This window comes from Strix aluco, chromosome 12 (assembly GCF_031877795.1).
Source record: "Strix aluco isolate bStrAlu1 chromosome 12, bStrAlu1.hap1, whole genome shotgun sequence".
In the NCBI taxonomy this organism is placed as follows: Eukaryota; Metazoa; Chordata; class Aves; order Strigiformes; family Strigidae; genus Strix; species Strix aluco.
In genome coordinates this window covers 22,798,934-22,823,053 of record NC_133942.1, presented here as the reverse complement: position 1 = coordinate 22,823,053, position 24,120 = coordinate 22,798,934, and the positions used below count along the sequence as shown (strand labels likewise).

Below are 24,120 nucleotides of genomic sequence, written 5' to 3'. Positions count from 1 at the left end.
TTCACTTTTTACGCCCTCAGGTGAGAGGCATGAGTATGTACTGGAGTATGTACATACCACTGCTGACATTGCTGCTGCAATTTCAGTTTCACAGCCTTGAGGTTCATGCTTACTTACACTAGAGTAAAAATGAATCATCACCCACAGAAGAAATTAATTTGAAATTAATTTGCATAATAGCATTCAAGTGTTTTACATACTTGCTGCAATCTGTGACTCTACTGATCCTACAATTCCTGCAGCAAATCAGATACAGCTGTTACAAACAATCATCTCACTGTATAATCTTAAATCACTCCCTCAGCGATGTCAGGTTTGTCTACTCAATGATACATTAAAAAAACCTGATCATGTAATTTAAGATGATGTGTAACATATATGCCAAAGGGGACTGCAATAAAACTACATATTCTACATTCTAATTCTGGGTTTACCTTATTTTTAAAATTCTTTCCAAGTTTAATACTAGTTTAACATTATTTATTTCAGTACTTTAACCATTGGTCAACTCTGGGCCATAAGGACAGGGCAGCAAGAAGAATCCTTCAACAATAATGGCTCCTAACAATAAATGACTGCTAGATTTCTCAATTTAGTAGCTTCAAGGAATGCTAATAGTGATACTAAAAAGAGTATGAAAACAGAACATAAAGATGAATGTGTCAAAATATTAGCAATACCTTGTACCAGCAGCTTCAGTTTAGGATACCGGAAGAGAGTATGTACTTGGAAATGCTGAGCTTTTACAACTAAGTCCCAAAATTTTGGAGCTTCCAAATGTCTTGGTAATTCTGAAAGTTGTTTTACCTTGAAACCAGGGTAGTTATAGCTCTAAAAGGAAAATAAAACCATTTAGCAAGTAAAGCTAATTATTACGTTCCCTTTGTGTTAAACAACTGCTCCAGTGAGAAAATACTGTATCAAACATACAACCAATTTTTTTTATAAAGCAAAATTTTAAAAATATTCTACAATAGATGTGTTCACTTCCCAGTAACACCATTTTACAAAAATTCTTTCTTTAGCAGTTGCTTTCTTTTATTACCCTAAGAGTCTGTCAAAGTACATGAAATGACAATTCAATCTTTGACGTTTGTTTTTTCTGTTTCTACTTTCTCAAAAAATTCCGAGATGTCATGTCAAATTTCCAAGATGTCTCAGAAGAATCTAACAAAGGTTTTCTTATTTTTGCATATCTCAATATTTTCTTCAACAGAAACTTTAATTGACCTTTAATAAGCCACATTAAAAATACAACATAGCCTTATGTTAAAATTTTTGAATCACTTAACATATTAACTCAATGGCTTATTAATAATTTAGGACCCAGTTTTGTCAGTATTCACATTAATATTTCAAATAAAGAACCTGTTCATGCCTGGTTATGCCTGGTCTAACCAACATCCAAGAAATACCAGGATTGAGACATTCCAAACTACCAGAGACACATTTGTTCTCCTTCAAGTCCTTCATCTAGCACATCCGAAAATCCCAGACACTAGGCTCCAAATATTTGACCATAATACACCAGATAAATAAAATTAATCATCATATTTACACTGTATTTGGGATTTCCATTACCCAATATATCTATCATGTAGTCTTAGAAAAATTGACTGGCTCTTGAATGAATGAATCTCAAAACTTTTCCTTCCCTTGGTCTGGTATCAGGGGTAATTATTTGACTTATAATTCAAAGCATATTCATAAGATAGAATGCTGTGTGCTTTCTTACATATAACATAAATAAGATCATATCTACATTTCTACCCTTTGACTGCGCAACAATGTATTTGGCAACCTGAAAAATGTTTAAATACAATTCATAATTAATGCTAGTTCACACAATGATATAAACAATATTTTCAGCTAAGACAATTCATACCATGAATTGTCTGTAAATATACTTCAGATAAAGAGCAAGGTCCAAAATTGAGATGTTAGGTGACTACAAAATACCTCTGGCGATACAAAGAAAACAAAGTACTTTTTCAAGGTTGTTTTTTTTTTTCCCCCAAACAAACATACAGATATAGGTGCAATCCCACTTCTGGATCCAAGGAAAAAACTTGCAAATCTGGTCTTTCTGGTCTAATCCATAAGAAGAATTAGAAATATGTAACATACTTTTGTCTTCCCCATCTCACTTGTCCAAGTCAGAACTTCCTCTGCAACAATTTTCTCAGTAGAAGTGTCTTTAAAAAAATTAGCAAGGTTTAACTACAAACAGAGGCTGGATTGATGGTTTCATTGATTAAGAGCTCTAATTGGGTAAAGACTTCTTCTATAGCTAGATCTACATCTAAATGTGTATGTACACGGGAACTTAACACTGTACAGTCCTACTGCATCACTGGAAAGATTGGAAGGCTTAAAAACCACCATTTTGGTCTTTTTATATGTCTCATTTTTTCTTTTATAATACCAAACTCTGTGGAGAACAACATGTTTTTGTAGACTTTTGCCTGCGCTTTGTTTAGGCCTGAAACAAAATGTTCCTAAAGCCCAGGCAGAACTGGAAGTTTAGCTTATTAGCTTATTAGAATCTTTTAAATTATAAACTTGACACTTCACAATTGCAAACTGAGGAAAAGTTGTAAACACTTATCTGGGCCAATGTCTGTCAGTTACTCTGTTCAAGGGCAGTAAGATGTTCCTCCAGATACGCTGGTCCACAGTGTAATGAAAATATTTTTTCAGCATGTTTCTCTAGTTCAATGATATCATACGTGCTTATTCTCTCCTGCAAATCTGAGAGTGGACTGTCATTCAATGGAACGTTTGTTCAGATATTTACATATAGCATTGAAGGAATAATCTTTTTTGTAACTTATCTACCAAAGAATAAGGCTCATCAAGAGAGATACAACTTGGCCACTCCTTCTGCAATCAGTACATGGTAAAAATAGTTATTTCTGAAAATGATACAAATGCAAAGATTAAATTAGCTAATCTGTGAACTTTATTTTGCATAAAGATTTGTAATACCAGTATAAATGCATTTTACATATACCTTCTAAGAATCTCTAATTTTGGCAACGTTGTTAAACGTAGACTGCAATTTCCTCCTCTCCCATGTACTGCATTCAGAGATGATTACATCATGTCAAAAAGACAGAAAAACAAAAATAGGCCAGGGAGGCCCATTACAGCATACACAGAGTAATTAAAAAGACTATAACTTTTTAGTTAGAGAAGGAGATAACTCAAGAAAAAAAAGGGTTATTATGTTTCTAAAGAGACAATTAAAATCATGTGCAATTTAAGTTCTCAGAAAGGACAGTAACATCTTCCATCTGTTGAGAACAGCCTTGGAAGCGTAGGAGGAAACTCTGTTCCTTGATCTAGCAAAGAATTTAAACTAGTAGCTTAAATATTTGAGAAAGTTGTTGAAACCAATGGTAGTCATTTGAAGTTAATCATCAAATTGCTCACTTTCCTGAAATAAGTTAGTAAGTATTAATACAGAGTAATGTGTTTTTAAACCCTCTAGTATAACTGAAAGACCATGACATGTTCTATCTTAATAGCAGGACAGCAAGATAAATTATTTCTTTTTTAAAAAAACCAAATTAAATGCAAACTATCAAAGCACATACGTTTACTTTAGGATAAACAGGGAAAAGGTGAGTAAAACCAAGTAGAAAAATAAAACATATTAATATTTTGGTTTGACATTATTCCAAATTAAAATGTTTGCATTTTTATGTCTGCTCCTCTTAAAAATATACCTTTTAAAGAAAAAATTAAATTTTATAATGAAGAGTTCCACCCATCAAAACACTTTTAAACACTTTTTGTTTCTTTGTTGCTGTGAGAGAAAAAGTTCTGGTTCAAAGCAAAAGAGCAATTTTTCTTACAGCTCTGTAGTTAAAGGCTTTGAGTGAATCAGTACTTGCAAATAATGTAGGCAGGTCAAAAAGAATGTTCCGTTTCCTCCAAAAATAATGTAATTTTGACAAATGACTGGTAACCCCATTCTATTAGATTCTTTAACAAAATACAAAGGTATATGCAGAGATTTTCCTGGCAGGTATATTCAAAGATTTTCGTACCAGTCTTATCAGTATAAGAAAAGAAAGCAAGCTTATTAAAAGGCAAAACTAGCTATTCCCCTTCTCATACTCATCACAACTTTTTGCCTCTGGGTTCAGGACCTTCTGTTATGTCAGTAATGCCATGGACCGATCAAGTATTTTAAACAAAGCTTGATTCAATGTCATCACTCAAGCATGCTTCCAACAATAGAAAACTGCTCTACGGCGGACAAAGTTTCCTCCACGGTTTAGCATTGAGAAAAAGGGAAGTTAGCAATAGAGGCTGCTCTCTTAAAGGTTTGCCATTTCTACAAACCTCTTAGCTTCTAGTGCCTGAGGGTCTTGGAAATACAATCTATGGCCAAACTCAATTTTCAATATTTACACTCACATGGCTTCGCTCAGCATCTGACTCCTGCATGCTCACTTCACCATACACATGGGTAGTTAAAATAATAAGCAGACTCACCAAATCTTGAGCCTGTAAGAATTCTTCAAAATCAAAAGGAGGCTTTTACATTTTCTGCTGACATACAGTAATAATTGTTCTCACCAGAATGTCTTAAAAAAACCCCTAAGATAACATATATTAGCAAACACTTAAACTGTAGATAACGAAAACTGACAAAGCTATCAATAGAGCATATATAGAGCATCTTCACTGTAATTTCTTCCAATAAACGGAAGAATACTACACATTCTTATATGTCGAAAAACATGCTAAAAATGTGAAAAATATGTAAGGACACTTAATCATAAAGTCAGAACTTGCATTTTCTTCTCAGTACCTCCATACAAAATATTTATACTATTATTTATGTGCTTCTAAAATACATACTGAAGAAAAAGTGAGTGTCCAATCACCTAGCAAATCTGCTCTGTTCTTACATATTCAGAGGTTTTTTAGAAGTTGGAAGAAATGTGAGGGCTGCAGATTAGCAAAAGTCTTACTGAAATCAATCAACTGCTATCTTCTGAGTCCAGTGTAATTAAAAAAACTTCACACTGTTACATATGAGCAGAAACAAAGTGTGAGAAATACTGGTTAGAAAAAAATTCTCTTTTTAGCAAATTGTGAAATTAAGAACCCCAAACAAAAATTATATAGCAACCATTCCTAAAAATGGTTTTGTTAATATCACAGCTTTTGTACAAATAACTCTATGGGATAAAAGCATACAAAGAAGTAATGCAGATTTCAGAGCCTGATTTTAAATAACGAGCAGGCTCTGTTTGTTCCCAAACAACAAACTCTGGATTAAGCACCAAGAATTCACTCAAACAAAGTAAGAGATAGTACACTTAATAAAACCTACTATAATTAAGTTTGGCAAGAATTTTAGAAGCTATTATAAAAGTCTTCTTTGTGTCCAATAAACATTTCGTTATTTCGACACAACCACTGCGCATCAAGAAGTACTGTCACAGCGTAAGGAGACAAGAAAATACAGACGGTGAAATGTAGCCATTTTTTCCTACTACTGCAATATATTACATACTGCTAGCATGAAAAATAGATCAAGTGAAAACAAACCCAGCAACAACAGAATAGTGGTAGAAATCCTCTGCCACTGAATGTAATACCACTGAAGTCAGTGAGGTTTTTGGGACGTAACTGAGATCAAAGTTTGGCATAAAATCTGCCTACAATGTCAACTTTTCCCCCTAAGGCTATTACAACTAATATATCACAGACTTTTTTTCACCAAGTCGAGAGAAATATTCTCTATACCAAAATTACTGGTTTAGTTTAGTCACTTCAACCTAAAAACGCAGTTACTGAACGCTGGATATTGGGTAAATACTACTGTAGAGCAGTATCAACCAGACCAAGGAATTCCACAGAAAAGATCCAGTGTCCTATAAAGAGAAATACAAAACAAGAAGGAAGGAATACAGCAGCATAATTCTTCCAGCCCTTGGTGTCAACTGTAAGTGTGCAGTATACTACTAGGTGGGGAAAAACAAACAAACAAACAAACAAACAAACAAACCCAAAAAACCCAGGTAAAGTATTCTGACCTAGCTTTGCTGAAGTTAACGAGGGAGTGAAACAAAACCTTCAGTCTCCCATCGCCCTGGTTTCCAGGTACTTCCACCGGGCAGACAGACCCCGCAGGGCCGTACCCCCCTCCCGTGGGGGCAGCGCCTCAACCAGAGCGAAGCGCTGGGGACATTTCACACGGGCTGGGAAAACCTGGAGCGGAGACCAGCTGGAAAGGGCGGGCTTCTCCCCTGCAGGTACCAGGATGTGGTTTCCGCTCAGGTTTTTGTGACAGAAAACGCGTAAAAGCCGGTTCGGGGCGGGAAGCCCTCAAACAAACACAAAAATCCAATGTTAGGAAGCACTCTCTGCCTCGGGCTGCTCCGAGCCGTCCTCCTCTCCCGGGGGTAGCCCCGAGCCGTGGCCAGCCCTCAGGGCCTGCCCTCCGCCCGCCCGCCCGCCTCGCGCGGGGCTGTCACGCGCTGCCTGCGGGCCCGCGCGCGCCGTTACTAAGGGCCCCTGGCAACCGCTCCCCGCCGAGCCGCGCTCTCCTGGGCGCGCTCTTCCGGCCCCCTCCTCCCCCGCCCCGCCGAGCCCGACACACGCGTTCCGGGGCCGGGGAGGGCCGCAGGAGAGCCCAGCGGCCTTCTGCGGCGAGCGCCGGCCCGCCGAGGGGCTGGAGCCGGGGGAGCGGGTGAGGAGTGGGGCCTGCGCGGGTGAGGAATAGAACGGAGCGGAGCGGAGCTCCCCGCCGCGACGGCGTCGAGGCCACGGGGGTTGGGGCGGGGGGGTGGGAAGGAGAGAAGAGGGAGCAGGGCGTGGAGCCAACGCTTCTCTGGCAGTCCCGCGGCCCGTGAGGGGCAGGCGGCGGGGCCTCGGGGCCGTGTGCGGGGCGGCCTGGCCACTGTCTCCGCGGTGGCTGCCGGCTAGGCCGGCCCGCGGTAGGGCGGCTTTTCGCCCGCAGAGGCCTCGGTCTCCCTGCGGTGTCAGGGGCCATTCAGTCACGCCTAGGCAGGAGAACTGCTTTGTTATTTTCCGTGAGACATCACAACATCAAAGGTCTGTGCCCCTCAGAGTTACGCCGCGTTTCCTGCAGCCTGCTGTATGCTTCCCTGGGGCTTTCTTGCCGCAGGAAGGCCCAGTCCTGCAGATGGCCAGGCCGCGCACTCCCTCTCTCGCTGTTGATGGTCTCGGCTGCCTCCTCAGACGCTGTTACCGCTGAGGCTGAGCCCTAACCGTCTTCCTTCCACATCGCTCAGTGAGCGGAGGTACGTGAGCACATGGCAGTAACTGACACCAGCGTGCTTCCTGACACCTCGTGAACTTTACACAAACCCCCTATGTCCTGACTGAGGCTGTAAGCTGTTTTAGAATTGCCGTTGGCATGTGGAGGGTACCCTCCAGCGGCAGTGATTCTTCTGGGTTTTGGAGGTTAGGTGTAGGTGGAGTTGTTACTTACAGTCCTAAAATTTTATGTCTGAATCGAGATTTGGATCTTAAAGTTGTGTAAACTCACTGTTTTTACTTTGAAACGTATACTGCACGTATACTGCTGTAACTTTGGGAACAGCTATTATTTTGATACCGTGAAGGTTCTCCTGTGCCCTTAGAGCAGCGTATCTCTTGTCAGTATCAATAATGAAAGTGCTGCAGGGTGTCTTATTTGAACACCACGGTGCCATAAGATATTATACTGAAAAGAATCAGTTTGTAGGCTGGGAATGCATGTCAAATTACAGGGCCTCTCACCCTCCTTGCTTCTTGAGGAAACTTGATAATAGTACGGGTTAGTCTGAGATGAAGGGTGTATTTGCTTTCTCTCAGAGCTATGTAAAAGCAAATTGCACTATAAAATTTGTGTGCTTACTAGATTTTGTTTATTGGAGTGGACGTCCCTGACCTTTCAAAAGTTAGAGCTTGTTGGTGGGGGAGGGGAATGTATCATAACATGCATGAGTATTTAGTTTTACCAGAAAATAACAACTAATTTTTCTGGGATTAATTTTAAATTTTTATTGGACAGTTAGCAGAGTGTTTTGTTTTTGTTATTTCCCAATTAAATTACACTTGGTTTTATTTAAACACTTAACTTTGGACCACATCTCAAGAATTACTGTTTGTTTGTTTTTGTTAAACGTGGCTGTTCTGTTACATCATTTCACAAGTGTGATCCCTGACATGGAAAAGTAAATGTAAATTAGCTGAAAGTAAATACTGAGAATGACTTTGTTCACTTTAAGCGATGCAGCACAGAGTGCAAAAGGCAGTTTATAACTACTACGGGCTGTGCAGGCTCCAGCCTGTGGGTTGCTTTGAAGACCAGAGAGGACCCTGTGTGACCTAGTCAGAAGGGTTTCACTAAAACCATGACTATGAACCTCTGCACACAACAAACTAATTCTGTCTGGATCGTGTGTGGGCCTGATACATTACTTAGAGTCCACAGTGAAAATTTCATGCCAGCTGCAGAGGGTGAGACAACATCTGTCCTGAAGAAAGCCTGAAAAAAAATCCATCAATGTTACTAAATAAATACAAACTTGCAGGATGAGTCTAGACTGGGTCAGGCCTTGCTATCTGGTATATGGAGCACCAAAACAGTTTTAGCTCTTGAAACTAAATTTTCAGCCTCAAGCTTTGCTCTTGGAAGATTTCTTCTATCACAAAGTTCTGTCAACAGGGATTTCATTCAGGTAGTTTGGTTTGCCCATACACAATAATTTCAGGGCAGAGATCTAAATCTGTAACAATTAACTTTTCTCTTAGGGATTTCTGTCCTGTAGACATTTAATTCATTGTCAATAGTTACGTTGAAGAATAATGGGACTGGTCGTCCAGGTAAATAGCATCTACCAGTGTTTTCACAAGCTTTTAGACACTGATCCTATGAATAGAAAAAAATACAATTCTGCACAAGTTAAGTGAGTGGGATAACTCACGTTAGTAAAATGATGAATGTGCCTTAAGGATACAGAGCTCAAGTTCTTTCTAGCTGTTTATCTCATGGTCTCCTGAAATCTGTTTGTAGTTCTTTGTGCTATAACAACTAAATCAGATTATTTTATTATTCTTTCGGTTATAGGAAGTACCTTCTTCGATGAGTATTTTTTTGCTAAATAGGATCATACAGAATCATTTCCAGTAAATTAGTTTGTCATATATTGGATTGTATTTAACAGCTACAACATATTGTCTGTTTCAGTTAACCATGTCTTCAAATTCATCTACACTTTTAAATGAAGAAAACTCTCAAGGACCAAAAAGAAATACCGAGTGTTTGGAAAGTCTGGAATTGCAGACTCCGTCATCGTTTCAAGATAACCCACTTCAACAATTACAGCTAGCATCGCAGGAAGTACTTGAAAAGGCAAAAAAGAGTGGGAGATCAAAATGCCCCCGATGCAGTAGTTCAAGGATGTTTTATTGTTATACATGCTTTGTTCCTGTTGAAACTGTCCCTACCAAAGAAATTCCGACTGTGAAGGTTAATATTTCTTATGGATTTTTTATAATGTTCTTGCGCTTTTTACTTACTGGGGACAGAGAACAGACAGTCCGTCCGTGACCATTTCTTTTCTGATTCATTCTTTTTGGACCGTCATCTTTAACACAGCTATAAGTATGAAAAAACTACAGTTAGACAAAATTATTGTTCTTGTTTGAGGAATTACATGTACAAACACTGACAACGTTCTAGTCCTCACATAAACATTTATGTATCTACTAGATGAGAAGATGAGCTGAAGTCACTCAGCTTCTCATGCAAATTACTGTTTTCACTTAGTTCTTAAAAGCTTCTTTACAGTGCTCTTGCCTTCATTCTTCAGCTTCTAAGAACTCTGGCCAGAACAGAGTATATTGTGAACAAAAAATACGATTTGTTCATAACCAAGAGTGAATTTTACATAAAACGTGAGCTAAAACGCATTCCTAAATGTCATGGTTGTATAATTCAGATAACTACTCTTAAAACATAAATAAAGAACAAAAAGCATAATGCCTTTCAGCCAAAATACTTGGAGAAACCATCAAAGAGAACTGAGACATTTTGCAAAATCACCTAGGAACTAAAAGGCATTTTGAAGACGCTCTGTAATTTGAAAGCATCTTGAAAATACTTTAGAAGTACTTTGGAAATTTGATCTAGGTGTATTTTCATTGAAATGGCCATTTTTGCAATAGGGTGAATACCTAATACAGATAAGTATTCATATCTGGGACTGTTATATTGCTCAAATTAAGACCACATCTTATTTACCTTCTTGATAGGATTTCTAGAGGTTTTACCACACTAGTACCGCAGCATTCCAAATTGCATTCATTGCATACTTCAGTATTTACATGAACTGAGAGAATGTAACAGGTGCTTCTTGTCACTTGTCTCTCCTTTAGTTCTAAACCTATTAAAACAAAAACATTGTCAAAAATTGTCAAATATGTCTTAATTACATGCCCATAGGGATTTCTCCTAGCTTTTGCATAAATATTTGTACCTGCATATATGATCACAACTATTGCTTATTTCTTTTTCTTTCTTTCTTACTGTAGTTACCTTTGAAGATTGACATTATTAAACACCCAAATGAAACAGATGGCAAAAGCACTGCCGTGCATGCTAAGCTCCTGGCACCTGATGATGTTACAATTTATAAATACCCCTGCATTCCAGAATATGAAGAAAAAAGACATGAAGTAAGAAACTCTATATAGATAGCTGGGCTTTGTGCTGGGGAGATGCAGAGGTATCTTCTGTACTTCTGCAGTGGTACTGCACTCTGCTGGGAGGGAGCAGGGGGAAAACACTAGTCTGTTAATCCAGTCCACTCAATCTTGTGCTCTCGCAAAGCTTGGGCCTGCACACATACAGTGGTTATGGACTGTCCTCCAAAGCTTAGAAAAGCCTGTAGCACTATTTAACCACCTTGAATTTCCTATGTTCACCACCTGAGATAATGGATAATTTGATTCATTGTGTACCATAAGAAATATTTTGCCCAAACATATGAAAGTATCTGACTTACAGCAAGTTAAACAGCAGTTTGGTGGTGTGCTCATCATATTAAGTAGCTGCAATATTTAAACTTCCTTAGAATTTTCAACATTTGTTATTACAGAGAAAACCTACTAAAATTCAACTGTTGTCTATCACAGTCAGCACAGAGCCTGAAAAAAGTGAGCGATGAACTTGGAGTCACATGTGCATTTAAATGGTGTGATTAATCTGAAATCTAATATTTACACATTGGATGTCATAATTAACACTTTCATTATCGTATGACTACCTGAAGAAGAGGGTAATACACATATCTCATAGAAACGTTATTTTCTTCAGGGAACGAACAATCAAGGAAAGCAAGATGGCAAAGAGTCAGAAAGCTGAAAAAAAGCAGAAAGAGCATTGGGGAAGGCAGGCAAAAGTCAGAAGAGAGTGCAGTGACACTGTATTGTCCAGGCTTTCCAAGTCACAGATTCTGAATGCTGCAATAAGCAACTGAAAAACTACTAAATAAGGCCATCACTGGTCTTTTTCATGCAAGGTATTTGTGGGACCCGCAATAGACACAAGGGCAGAAGAGATTATTTCTTCTGATCTAAAATTTGTAAATGAAATCAGAAACTATTCTTTATGGCCTTCCTGCCCCATATACTGCAATGTCAAGTGAAATTTGAACTTCCTCAGGGCTGATGCCATTCTCTTGGCTGAAAAAGCTTTTTTTACAAAACTGTTAGAGTTGCATGGAGGCATGGAGGTGACATTAAATTAAATATTTCAAATATCTTTATTCACTAGTTTAACATAGTATTTTATCCCTTTAGATAGTAGAATGGTTTTTAAGAGATAATTTTTTGTCTTGTCCTGACTTAAATGTTTGTGGGTGGGGATAGAAAATTTCTGTTCTTTAATGAACCAGTTCCTGGTGTTTTATTAGATTTTGTTGACACTCACATTTCTTTCTTTGCTTCATTTAGATAGCGCTTATATTTCCTGGCCCCAATTCAGTTTCAGTAAAAGATATTGCTTCCCATCTCCAAAAGCACACTGAGAAAAGTGGTTGTGATAATGACGATGACTGTTCCAGAGAGCCGTTTGTTAAGCAAGCAAAAATAGAACCTAGAGAAGAAGAAAAAAATGTAAATAAACGCATCTCAAGCAACAAGAGTGAAGGCACTAGACTGAAGAAAATAATATTTATTGACAGTACCTGGAATCAAACTAACAAAATAATAACTGATGAACGACTTCAAGGTAAAAAAAAAAAAGTTGATCTTGAGATGTTATTGCTACAGAAATGATTAAGGGAAACATATGTCTATATAACAGACCTGAGTGTGATACAAGTGTATAACTAACCCTATAACTGAGTATACAGGAAAGATTCAGCAGCCTGTTTCAGTGCTGTAGAAGCCTTCCTGAGCCAAAGACTCCATTACTTTTCATGTCATATAATTTGTTTTGCAAAATAATAACCCTGATATTAAGAAAGCATTTACATTTATTTCTCCCACTTCTCTATTGGAGCAAATTTCCTCAGTCTCACAGAATGGAAGCTGTCATGTTAGACAGTAGAACAGTAGTTTGAATGACCTCTGAAGGAAGCTAGAAAGATTTCCACTGCAGGTGGCTGGCTGCTTTTTCAGGAGACCCAGGGAAGCATTTTTGTACATGATAGTGGCAGGCAGGCCACTAGAAGGGAAATGAGGGATCTAGGAGATACAGCACACATATGTCATGGCTTGGTTTCTTTTCTAGTAAAGGTCTTTGTTTCATGGTCATTTCAATGACCTCTCACTACTTTTCAGACAAAAGGGGAATGCCTGCTTGCCCTCTGCACCCTCTCATCTCTGAAAGCAAAAACTTGCTATTATGAAAAGTTTTTTTTGTCTTAGGTTCATTACAAGACGTTTACATTTAAGTATTCTAAAAAAAACCCATGAAAGATAAACCAGTTCAGCAATAGCATTCCATTTCCTTGGAGATAAATAGGAGTTTGAAAATACTTTCATTAGTTAAAAAAGGGCACTTAGCTGGGAGGCAGGCTATCAAGTTTATATGTAATTTATATAATTGTTTACTAGTGCCTGCTTTGCACTGGGCCCTACAAGGAGTTTCACAGACTTCTTACATGCAAGATGAATGTTGCCTTTTTGTCAGATTATTAAAGAATCCCACATGTTAGTATAATCTATTGGCTAATTAAAATCTGTTACTAAGTATTTAGTTTAACACAAAACATACTCTATCAAATAAAGATTAGAGTAATTGCATGTTGCAAGTTACTGTAAAGGATTTGGAACTTATTTTAAAAGGATGAATTTAAGAAAAGTAGCAGGCAGCCAGGGGAACTGAAGATTTCTGTGGAAGCTTATGTAGTATATTAGTCAAAAATCACGATTGGTGTTACTGTGGAGGTCTTAAAGAACGTTTTCCAGTTACCCCATGTGAATGCTGATCTGGTTGACTCTTCTGTCCTCTCTAGAACTTCATCTCTGTTCCAGCTATATTCCAGTCCTCTTGTTTCCCTGAGCACCTTTCAGGATTGCTGTAAGGTGTGACTAGTGTCAGTCTCTTACCCACACCCAGGAGAGATTTTTACCCTCCCTACAGCAGGCATAACAGTGTGCACAGCCCCTAGATTCATTGCTTTTCTTGGTGCCTGTCATAAAGGTCCCAAGTTGCATTAATATTCCTTTTAGAGATTGCAATTTTGACTTCCAAGATGAATGGGGCAGTTTACTTAGGCAAAAAATGATGACATTTTTATGTTGTACACACATGAAAAACAGAGAACTGTTGTCATTTTTCAGTTCAACTGCAAAGGAAGTAATCCAACAAAATATTACTCATATATTAAAGTTCAAAAAGGAGCGTTCATAATTCCAAATAAAAAGTAATTGCCATACTTATTCAGAAAGATTAAGTTACAAGAAATACTGGATGGAAACATTAATGAAGCCAAGAAAATGTAGAGAAAAGCCTTGTGTTTTGTAAGCCTACATTTATATAGAGGGTAAATGTAACTAATTGTACTGCAAGAGAAAGCAAATGAGGTACATCAGTCTTTAAAAACAAAAGTCTAGAAAACTTGGAAAAAAAATACTTCTATATCTTCTTGCAAAAGTAGCGTAATATATCTTTAGAAAGCAAAACTAAAACAGTTGTATTGAAGACAGGAAATATTTTAAAGTTGGCAATGTCTAGGATTGATAACATTAAAAGTGATCACTAGATCAGAAAGGTTGCATCTAGTGTTAATGATTACTTTCTCATATGAGTGATGCAGCTTATTGGCAACATCAACATGGTTGTTAAACAGATTGCTTTGGTTTTTTTTTCCTGTAAGTTTGATCCACTTTGTATTAGCCAAATGGCTTCTTTTATTAGCTTACACATTCTCTTGTACAAGGCTGAATCATACATCTGCTCTAGTCGGGATTTTTTTGGTTGGTTGGTTGTGGGTTTTTTTAGTTTCTGTGCTTCCTTTCATTTCCACAAGAAACCAGTAGCCTTTGCCTATGCACAGTTGGGGTATTTGAGAGCAGTAAGTTGATGTTCTCTGAGGCAAACTCCCCTGATCCTCTTTTTCTGACAAATCTTTTGTCATCTTCTCATATTTTCATCTTTCTTCTTCCCACAAAATCACATGGAGTTATAATGCAAAGCAAAAGTAGGAGATCTGTCATGAGTTTCCACATTCTTTCTAAAATAATATATGCTGACATCATTCAGGGGGCCATAGCAGAGGCAAGGTGAATCCAAGGTATGTAAACCCCTTCTTCCTCAGCCTAAATCCTTAAATTACTCCTAAACATTGGGAATCTAAAAGATTAGGAAAGGAGCAGAATGCCTGCCTGAAATAGCATTTTCAAGCTGCTACCTCTTTAGGAAATTAACAGTATAATTAAGATAACAATAGGCTCTTAGCAGAACTTAGACTCTTAATAGCTACCATAGGTGCAAAACCATAATTACTCATTACTTAAAATTTTCAGCACTAGTATTTCTTGAAGTGGTGGATCTCCCAGTTCACTATACAAACTATAGGTACGAAGAGGTGATGGAAGGCTCAGAGTAAGCAACAGGCTTCAGCATGTGCATAAACTTTACAACTTATGTCTTCTTGATATAAGAACTGTGAATCTTTCTTAGATGTAACATCAGTGACCAAACATGATTAATATAGAATCCTACATGTTTGAGCATTCGATTATTATAGTGGAGGGAACACAGGGACTGTGCTGTAATAATAGGATGTAGCATATGAGGACAAAAAAGGAGGTTTAAGGAAAGGTGGGAGATCTCTGAAAGGCACCATAAGATACATATACAGGAGAATAACTTTTGTAGGGGAAATTGGGTTACCTTAGCAGATTTAAAGGTAGCTGTATTTCGATTGTGCTTGATCCCAGATTCATAGAAATGTTTCTTTCTAATGATCTCAGAAGTATGTGGATGCTAAGAAAACCAAACCCAACATGTTGATTTCCTTAGTACTGTAAGCTTTCGCGTGAACAATCAGTATTTGTAATAAAACCCTGCGTTTGGCTGTATAGATACAGATACATTACAGATGATAAAAACATGCTTGGTAAACTGTAACCCTTAACCTCCTCTAAGCTTTTTTTGTGAAGAAACTCCTAGAATTCTGTGTTTGAAATTAAACATTCCTGCATTTGTGGTAAGCTCAGCAGTGTCAGTGGTCTTGCCTTCAGTGAACTTTTGTTTGTATTCAGACCACAAATAGGTGGGAGTTTACATTGCAGGAATTGTCCCTTAAACTTAGTTCACCACTGTTAAGGTGGAAACATCGCTGAATTCGATGAAAGTTTTCACTTTGGTTTGGGCTGAGTATTCAAGTATTAAAACCTCTTGAGAGAAGCAAGATTAATGCATTTTCCTATTACTATTTTGAATAGACATGTATAGGATTATTAGAGATACTGATTATGTTATTTTGAATTTTTCTGAAATGCCAACAATAACATTTAAATTCAGTGATGGAATCTCCTGTTCAGTTTTTTTAAACCCTCGCTGTAGGAGAGATTTCTTTTACTATGTGAGATATCATACATTACTAACTGCAAAGTAAACAACTAAATCCATCTTGCAATTACACTAGAAAGAATTAAATGTAGTTTGAAGGTAAAAAGTACAGAATTACAAGTGCTGGGCTATAGGCCAGCTTCTCTGTCCATAACTTCCAAGCAATTCTTAAACCATATTGTTATTTATACTATCACTTGTACTAAACTATCCCATGACACGCATGTAGTATCTGATTTTAGCTTTTAGAAAAATATAATTTTACAACCTGATCTTGATGTTATTGACAGGTATATACGCTATTATTTATAATCCAACTGCCTATCCTGTTTACAAAGTGCTTATGCATAAAAGGCTTTAATTTCAAGTAGTTTGTGCATTTTAAGGAACATAAAAACCAAGATACATGTTTAAAATTCATCTGAATAATAAAATAGTTACAGAGACTATAGTAGATAAAAGATTTTCATGTGCCATAGAGAGACCAAATTTCTTTCTTTCCTCTCAAGTGGGAATGCTTTTAGTTTCTAATAAAATTAATGACCAGCTTCTCTCATACTTATTCCTGAGTAATCCCAGTGAGATTTCAGTTACTTAACAAACATAAATGAAAAGTGTCTGGCTCTTAGCAAATATTCCTCGGTTCAGGAAAATTAACAGTGTGAGGGATTCTGGTTTACACTTGAAAGGTATTAGCTTTGCAAAAGGTGAAATTTATTAATCATTTTATGAACATTGAGGAGTCTTTGCAGGTGTGGGTTTCACTCTTCCCATCTGAAGAGACCCTGCAGTTTACTGAGGGCTATGAGTCTGTATGAATGAAAAGATAACTTACAAGTTTTAATTGCAATTAAGAGGATTGTAACCTAGAACTTCCACCACTTTCCCATGAAATTTCAAAGTGGTCCACAAAGGAGGATAAAATTCTTGCCTCCAATTTACAGATGAAAAATGGATGTACAGGAAGAGAAATGCAGGCATCTAGTAGGCTAGCAGCAAAGTCAGAAAGAGCTAAAGACTTGTTTGGCATCTGTAGTGCTAGGGCCTGAATAATAGGCCCTGAAACAAAGTTAACCTCTAGATGAACCTCACAACCAAACATTATCCATTATTAGTATCTGTTAATTAGTAAAATCTGTATTGCCATTAGCGTTAATTATTAGTATCTGATCATTAATGAAATATGTATGCTCACTAGTGAATAGATGTAGTTTAGACAGAATATAATCAGGAGTGAGGATGAAATGCTGTGAGAATGTATCCAACTTCTTGTTCAGCCTTGTTCAAGGCTGAGAACCCAAGTGTTTGGCCTTGTTAGAAACTCCCTTGGTTCTCCCCCCCGAGCCCTGGCCAGGCTTTGGGTGGAATCCAACAGGAAGATGAAACCAGATGTTTCTGCTCAAAACAAAGGTGCAAGCTATTCTGGCTTGCTGATTTTTGGTATATAAGGCTGGACCCGCTTGCCACGACTCTGGATGCCTCACCTAGGGATGGACACACCATGTAGGACTTCCCACTTGCAGGGAGAGGTACTCCAAATCCTCACTGCAGCCAGGGCTCCCCAGCGACTGCGAAGCTCGATGTTGGTAACGTATGCAGGTGGTGAGGGATCTTTCTTGATCGCTGTTCTCCCCATTGTGTAGTAATGATTAGGTGCGTTGCCTTGCTTAACTGTATGTAGTAAAGTGTACTGTTCTGTGTTTTTCTTACTGCTTATTTTCTGTATTACTTAGTTATATCCTTTGATTATTAACAGTAAAATCAGCCTACTCTTTCCACTCTGGTGTCTGAGTTTAATTGGCATCCTCCATCAGCAGAACAGCATCCCATCCACCAACCCACATTGTCTAATCTATGTTACCTTTTTTTCTTGACAGGGCTGCTGCAAATTGAGTTGAAGACAAGGAAAACTTGCTTTTGGCGTCATCAGAAGGGAAAGCCAGATACATACCTTTCCACAATAGAAGCAATTTATTATTTCCTTGTGGACTATCATCAGGAGATTTTGAAAGAGAACTACAAAGGACAATATGATAATCTGCTTTTTTTCTTTTCATTTATGTACACATTGATTAAAAATGCCAAGTGTTGTGCAGGTAAAGAGTAAGATGTCTGCTTCTAGGTAAGTAACTGCATTTTATTTTGTTTCTTTGTAATGATGAACTGCACAAGCGTAACTTTTTTTCTAACTGAAATCTGGGAATAGATTGTACTCTTGATAATGGTCACAGTGTTTGTCCAAAAGGAAGTCACAGACCTCATGTCCTGCACACTTGATGTTGTAGAACTACTCAGATGAACAGTCTGAGTAGAATTGCTTATTTGGAAACAGTTGTGCTTTGCTAAATCCTGCTGTGTTTGAACCTACAGACCCGATATGCTCATCACAGTGAGATTATTTCCTGAGGTGGGGATAGGAGGACTTGGCCCCTCTTGTCATGGATCTCTCTAACTGTAACAAGAAATTAGCATGATAGCTTTTTATTATTGTTAATGCTTTGTTTCAGGTGTTTTCTTTGTGTTTTACCCAGTAATACTGATTTCACTTTCATGACATCAAAAGCTTACTGAAATTATTAGGATGGAATTTAACGGTGGGCAGCAGTACAAAATGAAAGACCACATTAATTAAGTGAACAAAATATAAATTTTGTACTTTCAAGATAAATTCTGGAAAATTGTCCTAGTAATAGAGTGATCTGTTTAAACATCATTATACAGTGCATGATTTCTATAGCACCATTCACACAGTGTTACATTGATTATTCTCAACTTCTTCGATAATTTTAGACTCCTTCAAACTAATTTAGTTAAGTGTTTATTATCATTCTATAATATTATTTTGGTGAACACTAACTTAACAGATGTCACTATGGCATATCATAGTAAAATTTTGTAGATGCCACATGTATTCTAAACAGCAGCAGGGGCTCATCACACTGTAGGAGTTGTCTGAAAACGTACATCTTTTTGCAGGACCTAAGACAAAGTAATTTGCAGAGACAAGAAAGAGGGAAGATGGTGGTTTCCACAACATTTCCCACAAGACTTCCTTAAATTAGGCATACTGTGAATCTGCTGTGTTTTTTCTTTTCCAATAATAGTGCAAATTTGAGCAACATAAATAAGACTTTGCCTATGCTGATGAAATTTTTGCTGTATGTGTAGCACTGCTGGCAGAGGCATCACATGTGAATGTAATTATACAAATGTGACTTTGCCAAGCTGTACCAGTACAGCTAATGCTGGCAGAGGTAATAGACCTAAGCTGTAACTCTTACACAGTTATATGGACTTATAACTCTTATACAAGAGTTATATGAATATATTTTTATCATACGACAATGTTCTGCCAGAAAAATTCACGTTGGTAAAAATTATAGTCTTAATGTTTCATTAGAAGTACAGTATAAGATAGAGAAATATTTCTGAATATTCTCAGAAGCGTGTGACTTCAAATCTTGTCAAAGTGACACAAATTGAAAAATTATAATAGATTATTTAAACAAAAGTTCCAAAATTTTTGTGGTAGCTTTTCCTCAAAAAATCTGCCTAAATTATCACCTGTAGCATACTCTCCAGGAAGGCACACTCACACCCTGGTGAACATAGAAAGAGTGCCTACTTCAAGAAAATATTTTTACACTTACACAGCAGTCCCTACAGGCTCAAATAACTGATTTGTACTAAGTTTTTAAATGCTTCAAGATACTGAAATCAAAGTTAATGTTGCTTAAAACACAAGATACAAATACACTCTCTCTGCAAGTCATACTTATCTTCAGATTTGTATGCTTATCTGCACAAGGGAATGATATAAGAATGCATTTCAGTAGACAACCAAACCATGTCTCCTCCATTTGCAGAAAGAAGTGCTGGTTAAGTTACATGAGTGCACATAAAGTGTGCATGAACTATAACAGCACCACGAGAAACACAGGCTTGAAGTCAGAATGAGAAAGATTGTTTTTAAATATACATATATATTGAGTTCAGGTGCCAGGCAATGAGAAAAATCATCAGTCATGTCTTGATGCTATTGAAACAACACATTTCTTACTCATTTGGTTCTTACTGCTATTGAGAGGTTATTTTGGCTTTTTACAATGATTAATGCTATTTCCTTTGGTATGGATTTTGATAGTCTTTTGACATTTCCATCTGTTCTTGTATTTCTTAAACAAAGATTGTTGTAATATTTTTTAAAAATCACACAAGTATAATAGCTTGAGAAGGAAACTTTCACCCACTTTAAACAAACAAAAATAAAATGAACCACTGACCTAATGTTTTACAAGAACCAGAGAGAAAAATCTGGGGGGGAAGGGGGAGTTACTTCCAAGACACATTTCCCTGAAAACATGTTTTTTTATTTAAGAAGCAGAGGTCAGATAAAAGCTTATATAAGCTGTTCTTTGTTACTTTTGGAAAATAGTTTCATAAGGTTAAAAATGGTTTCCAAATTTAAGTTTTCTGTACCTCACTTTATTTGAACAATGGGAATTAAGAATCTATTCCAAAAGTAAATTAATTTTAATTCTCAGGTGAAATCAATGTACAGAAAAGACTTTAAATCTGGAACACTGTGTCCAGGAATTGGGTTCACATACTTTTTCTTCCAGTGCAACCTCAGTGTAATGCAAAAGTCATTATTATACCAAGTGACAGAGGCACATCTAATATCTGTAATTAATTATGGTCTGTTGATATTCCTATGATAACCTTTTGTGAGGGCAGGAAGGAGGTTATTGTCACTTCTGCTGTAGTCTGAGCAGCAGATTTAGTTCCCCCTCCTCTCCCATCTTCTGCTCTCCCCTCTGTAAAAATATGTAAATCCTCTATTTAATTTCAGTACTGGTATAAGAAGCCAAGAAGTCATATAAAAAGTCATCCACCTCACACTGAAAATGTCTCAATACCACTGATACATCTTTCCAGCTTTGAGAATAAACAATAATTTTGTTCCACCAAATGAAAGCGATCAAGTGGTTAATCCTTTCAAGTGCAATTAGCAGCACTGACCTCCCTGTTCTTTAAAATGAGGGTCATGGGGAGGTAAAGGCCAGTTCTGGGCCTTTTCTTTCATATCAGAATACCCCTTCACTAACTATCTCATTTCCAAAAACATCAGAGCAAGGGGAAAAACAGGCTTCCACTTCCATTAGCTGTAACTTAAACAGCCATAAGTTAAAGGGGGAGGAAAAGGAAGAGCATCTCTGTCTATCTCCTTTCACAACAGAAGACATCTGGCCTCCTGTGGGGAGGCCCCAGATAACAAAGAACCTGTCATTACAAACCTCCACGATGTGTTCAGAGAACCGTTTTACCTGCAGTCTGGCTCATTCATTTCCTGCCACTGAAGCCATCTGCTTTTGCTTATTGTGGGTATTTTTGTTCTTTGTTTGGCCAGGAGCATGAAGTGGCTTCACTTTAGCATGTCTGTATGCTTGGTCAGAGGGAGTGTTTAATCCTCTTCTCAAAATGAGTAAGAGAGGGAGCTGTAAAAAACAATTCCTTTCCTGGAAGACAGGACAAGTGTCATCCAAGCCTAGGTTGAACAAAGGGTCATGTCAGTACATTGGGTAAAGATACATGGAGATTGAAAACCATTGAGATGGCAACTTGGAATCTACAGCAGAACTTTCCAAAGCACTTGTAATCTCACCTGATTTAAATCCTTTGCCACTGCTTCTTGCACTTTTTTTTCAGTTTGAGTCCATCTGGTTTTCCACATAGGTTTCTTTCAAGCCCAGTTGCAGAGTATTGTAGTGATCTCTTCTTGCTTTTTTCTTGCACTGAGTTTCAGTATTTTGCCTGAATGCTTTAAAAATCAGTCTGTCTTCATAAATGATGGTTCCAGCATACTTATATAAAATGTCATGTGATGTGAAAATCCATACCACCTAGCCCTATCCTTGAAAATACCAAAATAAGGAGAGGGGAAAACTTCATATTACTTTACCATCATTTACTATAATGCAGTTAATACACTCCCAGGTACCATTAGCTTGTGTCTCAAAGCATGCCAGAAAGCTGCACATAGGCTGAATTCAATCTTGTTTCATGACACAAGACTTAATGGTGACTGCAGCAATGTTAAGAACAGGAAAGCTTTCCCACTAGGATGAAAAGATCTTGTGGCAGTAAGACACAGATCTATTGATACCAGAATATGTGGTCACCCATTAAGGTACTGAACAACTCAGCATTAATTCCTGACCTGTTGTCCTTTGTCTTGGGACATTATTTTAGTAAAATTCCTATGCTGTCATTAGTAAAAATGCAAATTTTGACTGGTGACATTTAGTAATACCACCATTCAAAGTGTTTATATGAAAAATTTACAGCGTTCTTCCTGTTCACTTGTTGGGAAAGATAATACATTGCTGCCATTTTATGGAAGAGAAATCAGATGCTGTAGAGTTTTTAAAGTAGTGTGTCACATTAAACTTTAAAAACACGCAGTAGTGGTGTGGTTTCTTCACTATTACCTGCCAGAAAAAAATTCAGATAGTTCTTGAGTCCCACAGCCAGAGGTGGGAACTACTTCTCTAATGCAAAACAGACTTCATATTTTCACCCCACTGAAAATGGAAATTTTTGTCTAACTTTAGCAATACTGGTGCTGTTACAACATTCAAATCAACTATGATTTTACTGTTGACTTTTCAGACCACTGGTGTTGCAATAGGATGTTTAGAAACATACCACAGAAGAGTGAGCAGAAGAGAATGCTCCACACCAGTATACTCAAGATTGAGTCCTACTCGACCTACTATCCTGTGCATTTCACTTCCCTTACCTGTAAAGTTAACTTCTGCCCCTGAATAACATGTCTCTACATATGAAACTGGGCCCATAAGCCAGTTGAACTCAGCATGAAATCCAAAGGCTGAGTATTATTACTTCAAAGGTTCTGGTGGTAAAATTTTCCAGCAACAGGGATAGAAGAGCTACACAGAAGTATGTGTACATGTGTAAATATCAATAAATGTGTACCTCCCTCCTAGTGATAAAGGCATTAGGACACAAGCCAAAGATTTCTTTTATGCTGTTTCTGTCTTAGAGAACATAAAGACAAATAAAATCTAAGTGTGGTATCAGAGTTTACAAAATTAAAGAATAAACTGTTATATGTACAGAGCAAATATATACTTTAATCAGATACAGACATATAGCTGATCCTGTTAATGTACACAGATAAATAGTTTGACTGGGAATTCATTTGTTAGGTTTGGATGCACTATCCAGCACAAGTGCTGCATTATCCCTCCAAACAATACATTGGAAAAACAATATTTCGTACCTTTTCACCATTCTGAATATCGCTGCTAATGAGTCTAGTGTAGTTCCTACTTGTCTCCAAGTACCATGTTTTCTTTGCATCTCCAAGAAGCAGCGAAGTATTAGATTTGTTAAAAAAAGAAAATTAAGCACATCCATCCAGGCTTAACAGGGCGTGCTGAGAGAGGCCAAAGGGGTAAACAGGTTATTCTAAAACAATTAAAAATGTAAAACTACAAAGAAAAATTTAGGGCGTTGAACTACACAGAAACTGACTCACCTGCACAGAGGAAATGCCATGGATCCTGCTCCGCCATTTGTTCAGCAGGGGAGGAAGGAGCAGGAGCACACCCACCCGTACTAAGGAAAGTGCGTGCGTGGACGCCTGTGCTGAACACGCACGTGTATGAGCTTTGATGGAAAACTCGTATGATAGATCATACAACATGATGTTTTCTTTGCTGTCTTTCAATTACTTACTGGAGAATGAAATAATCAAACCAGAGTCAGTGTTTCTCGTGTTTTGGCTTTTTATTAATAATATGCAATTAGTTTATGAATTCCTCGGTTTATGCTAGTATATATTTTCATATAATTTTATTACAAACAACAGCATGTAAACCTATTAATGTAACTGTAAATTTTATAATATATCTTCTGTCCTACCAAAGTGAGATAAGACCTGGCCTTTACTCTGTGAGAATACATTTTTGTGCATATGATCTGGAATAATATGTAACTTTAATAAAACAAGTTTTCTGTGAGGTAAATAA

General features: G+C 37.5%; 1 protein-coding gene and 1 long non-coding RNA gene across 8 annotated transcripts; one reads left to right on the top strand and one right to left on the bottom strand.

Moving 5' to 3' along the window:
* Positions 1-779: 779 nt before the first annotated feature.
* On the bottom strand, positions 780-10,337 carry LOC141928952 (uncharacterized). Its single transcript, XR_012624923.1, has 3 exons — positions 10,280-10,337; positions 9,556-9,634; positions 780-831 (listed from the first exon to the last, which is right to left on the bottom strand). It is a non-coding gene; the product is annotated as an uncharacterized LOC141928952 (long non-coding RNA).
* DTWD1 (DTW motif tRNA-uridine aminocarboxypropyltransferase 1) lies at positions 6,611-24,120 on the top strand. Of its 7 annotated transcripts, none has more exons than XM_074837868.1 (6): positions 6,637-6,715; positions 7,154-7,289; positions 9,224-9,505; positions 10,570-10,713; positions 11,992-12,268; positions 17,941-24,120. In XM_074837868.1, the coding sequence occupies exons 3-6, from the start codon at positions 9,230-9,232 to the stop codon at positions 18,168-18,170; spliced, it is 927 nt and encodes a 308-aa protein (XP_074693969.1). In that variant the 5' UTR covers positions 6,637-6,715; positions 7,154-7,289; positions 9,224-9,229; the 3' UTR covers positions 18,171-24,120. The 7 variants fall into 7 exon arrangements, with proteins under 7 accessions (XP_074693971.1, XP_074693972.1, XP_074693969.1 ...); XM_074837866.1 differs by having other exon boundaries at positions 6,650-6,715; positions 7,096-7,289; XM_074837869.1 differs by having other exon boundaries at positions 6,715-6,737.

Bases quoted from the DNA above. Each gene is read 5' to 3' on its own strand.
- DTWD1 (XM_074837870.1), top strand. From the start codon at position 9,230: ATGTCTTCAAATTCATCTACACTTTTAAATGAAGAAAACTCTCAAGGA. The intron at 9,506-10,569 runs GTTAATATTTCT...TTCTTACTGTAG, and splicing joins AAGAAATTCCGACTGTGAAG to TTACCTTTGAAGATTGACAT. The intron at 12,269-17,940 runs GTAAAAAAAAAA...TTTTCTTGACAG, and splicing joins AACTGATGAACGACTTCAAG to GGCTGCTGCAAATTGAGTTG.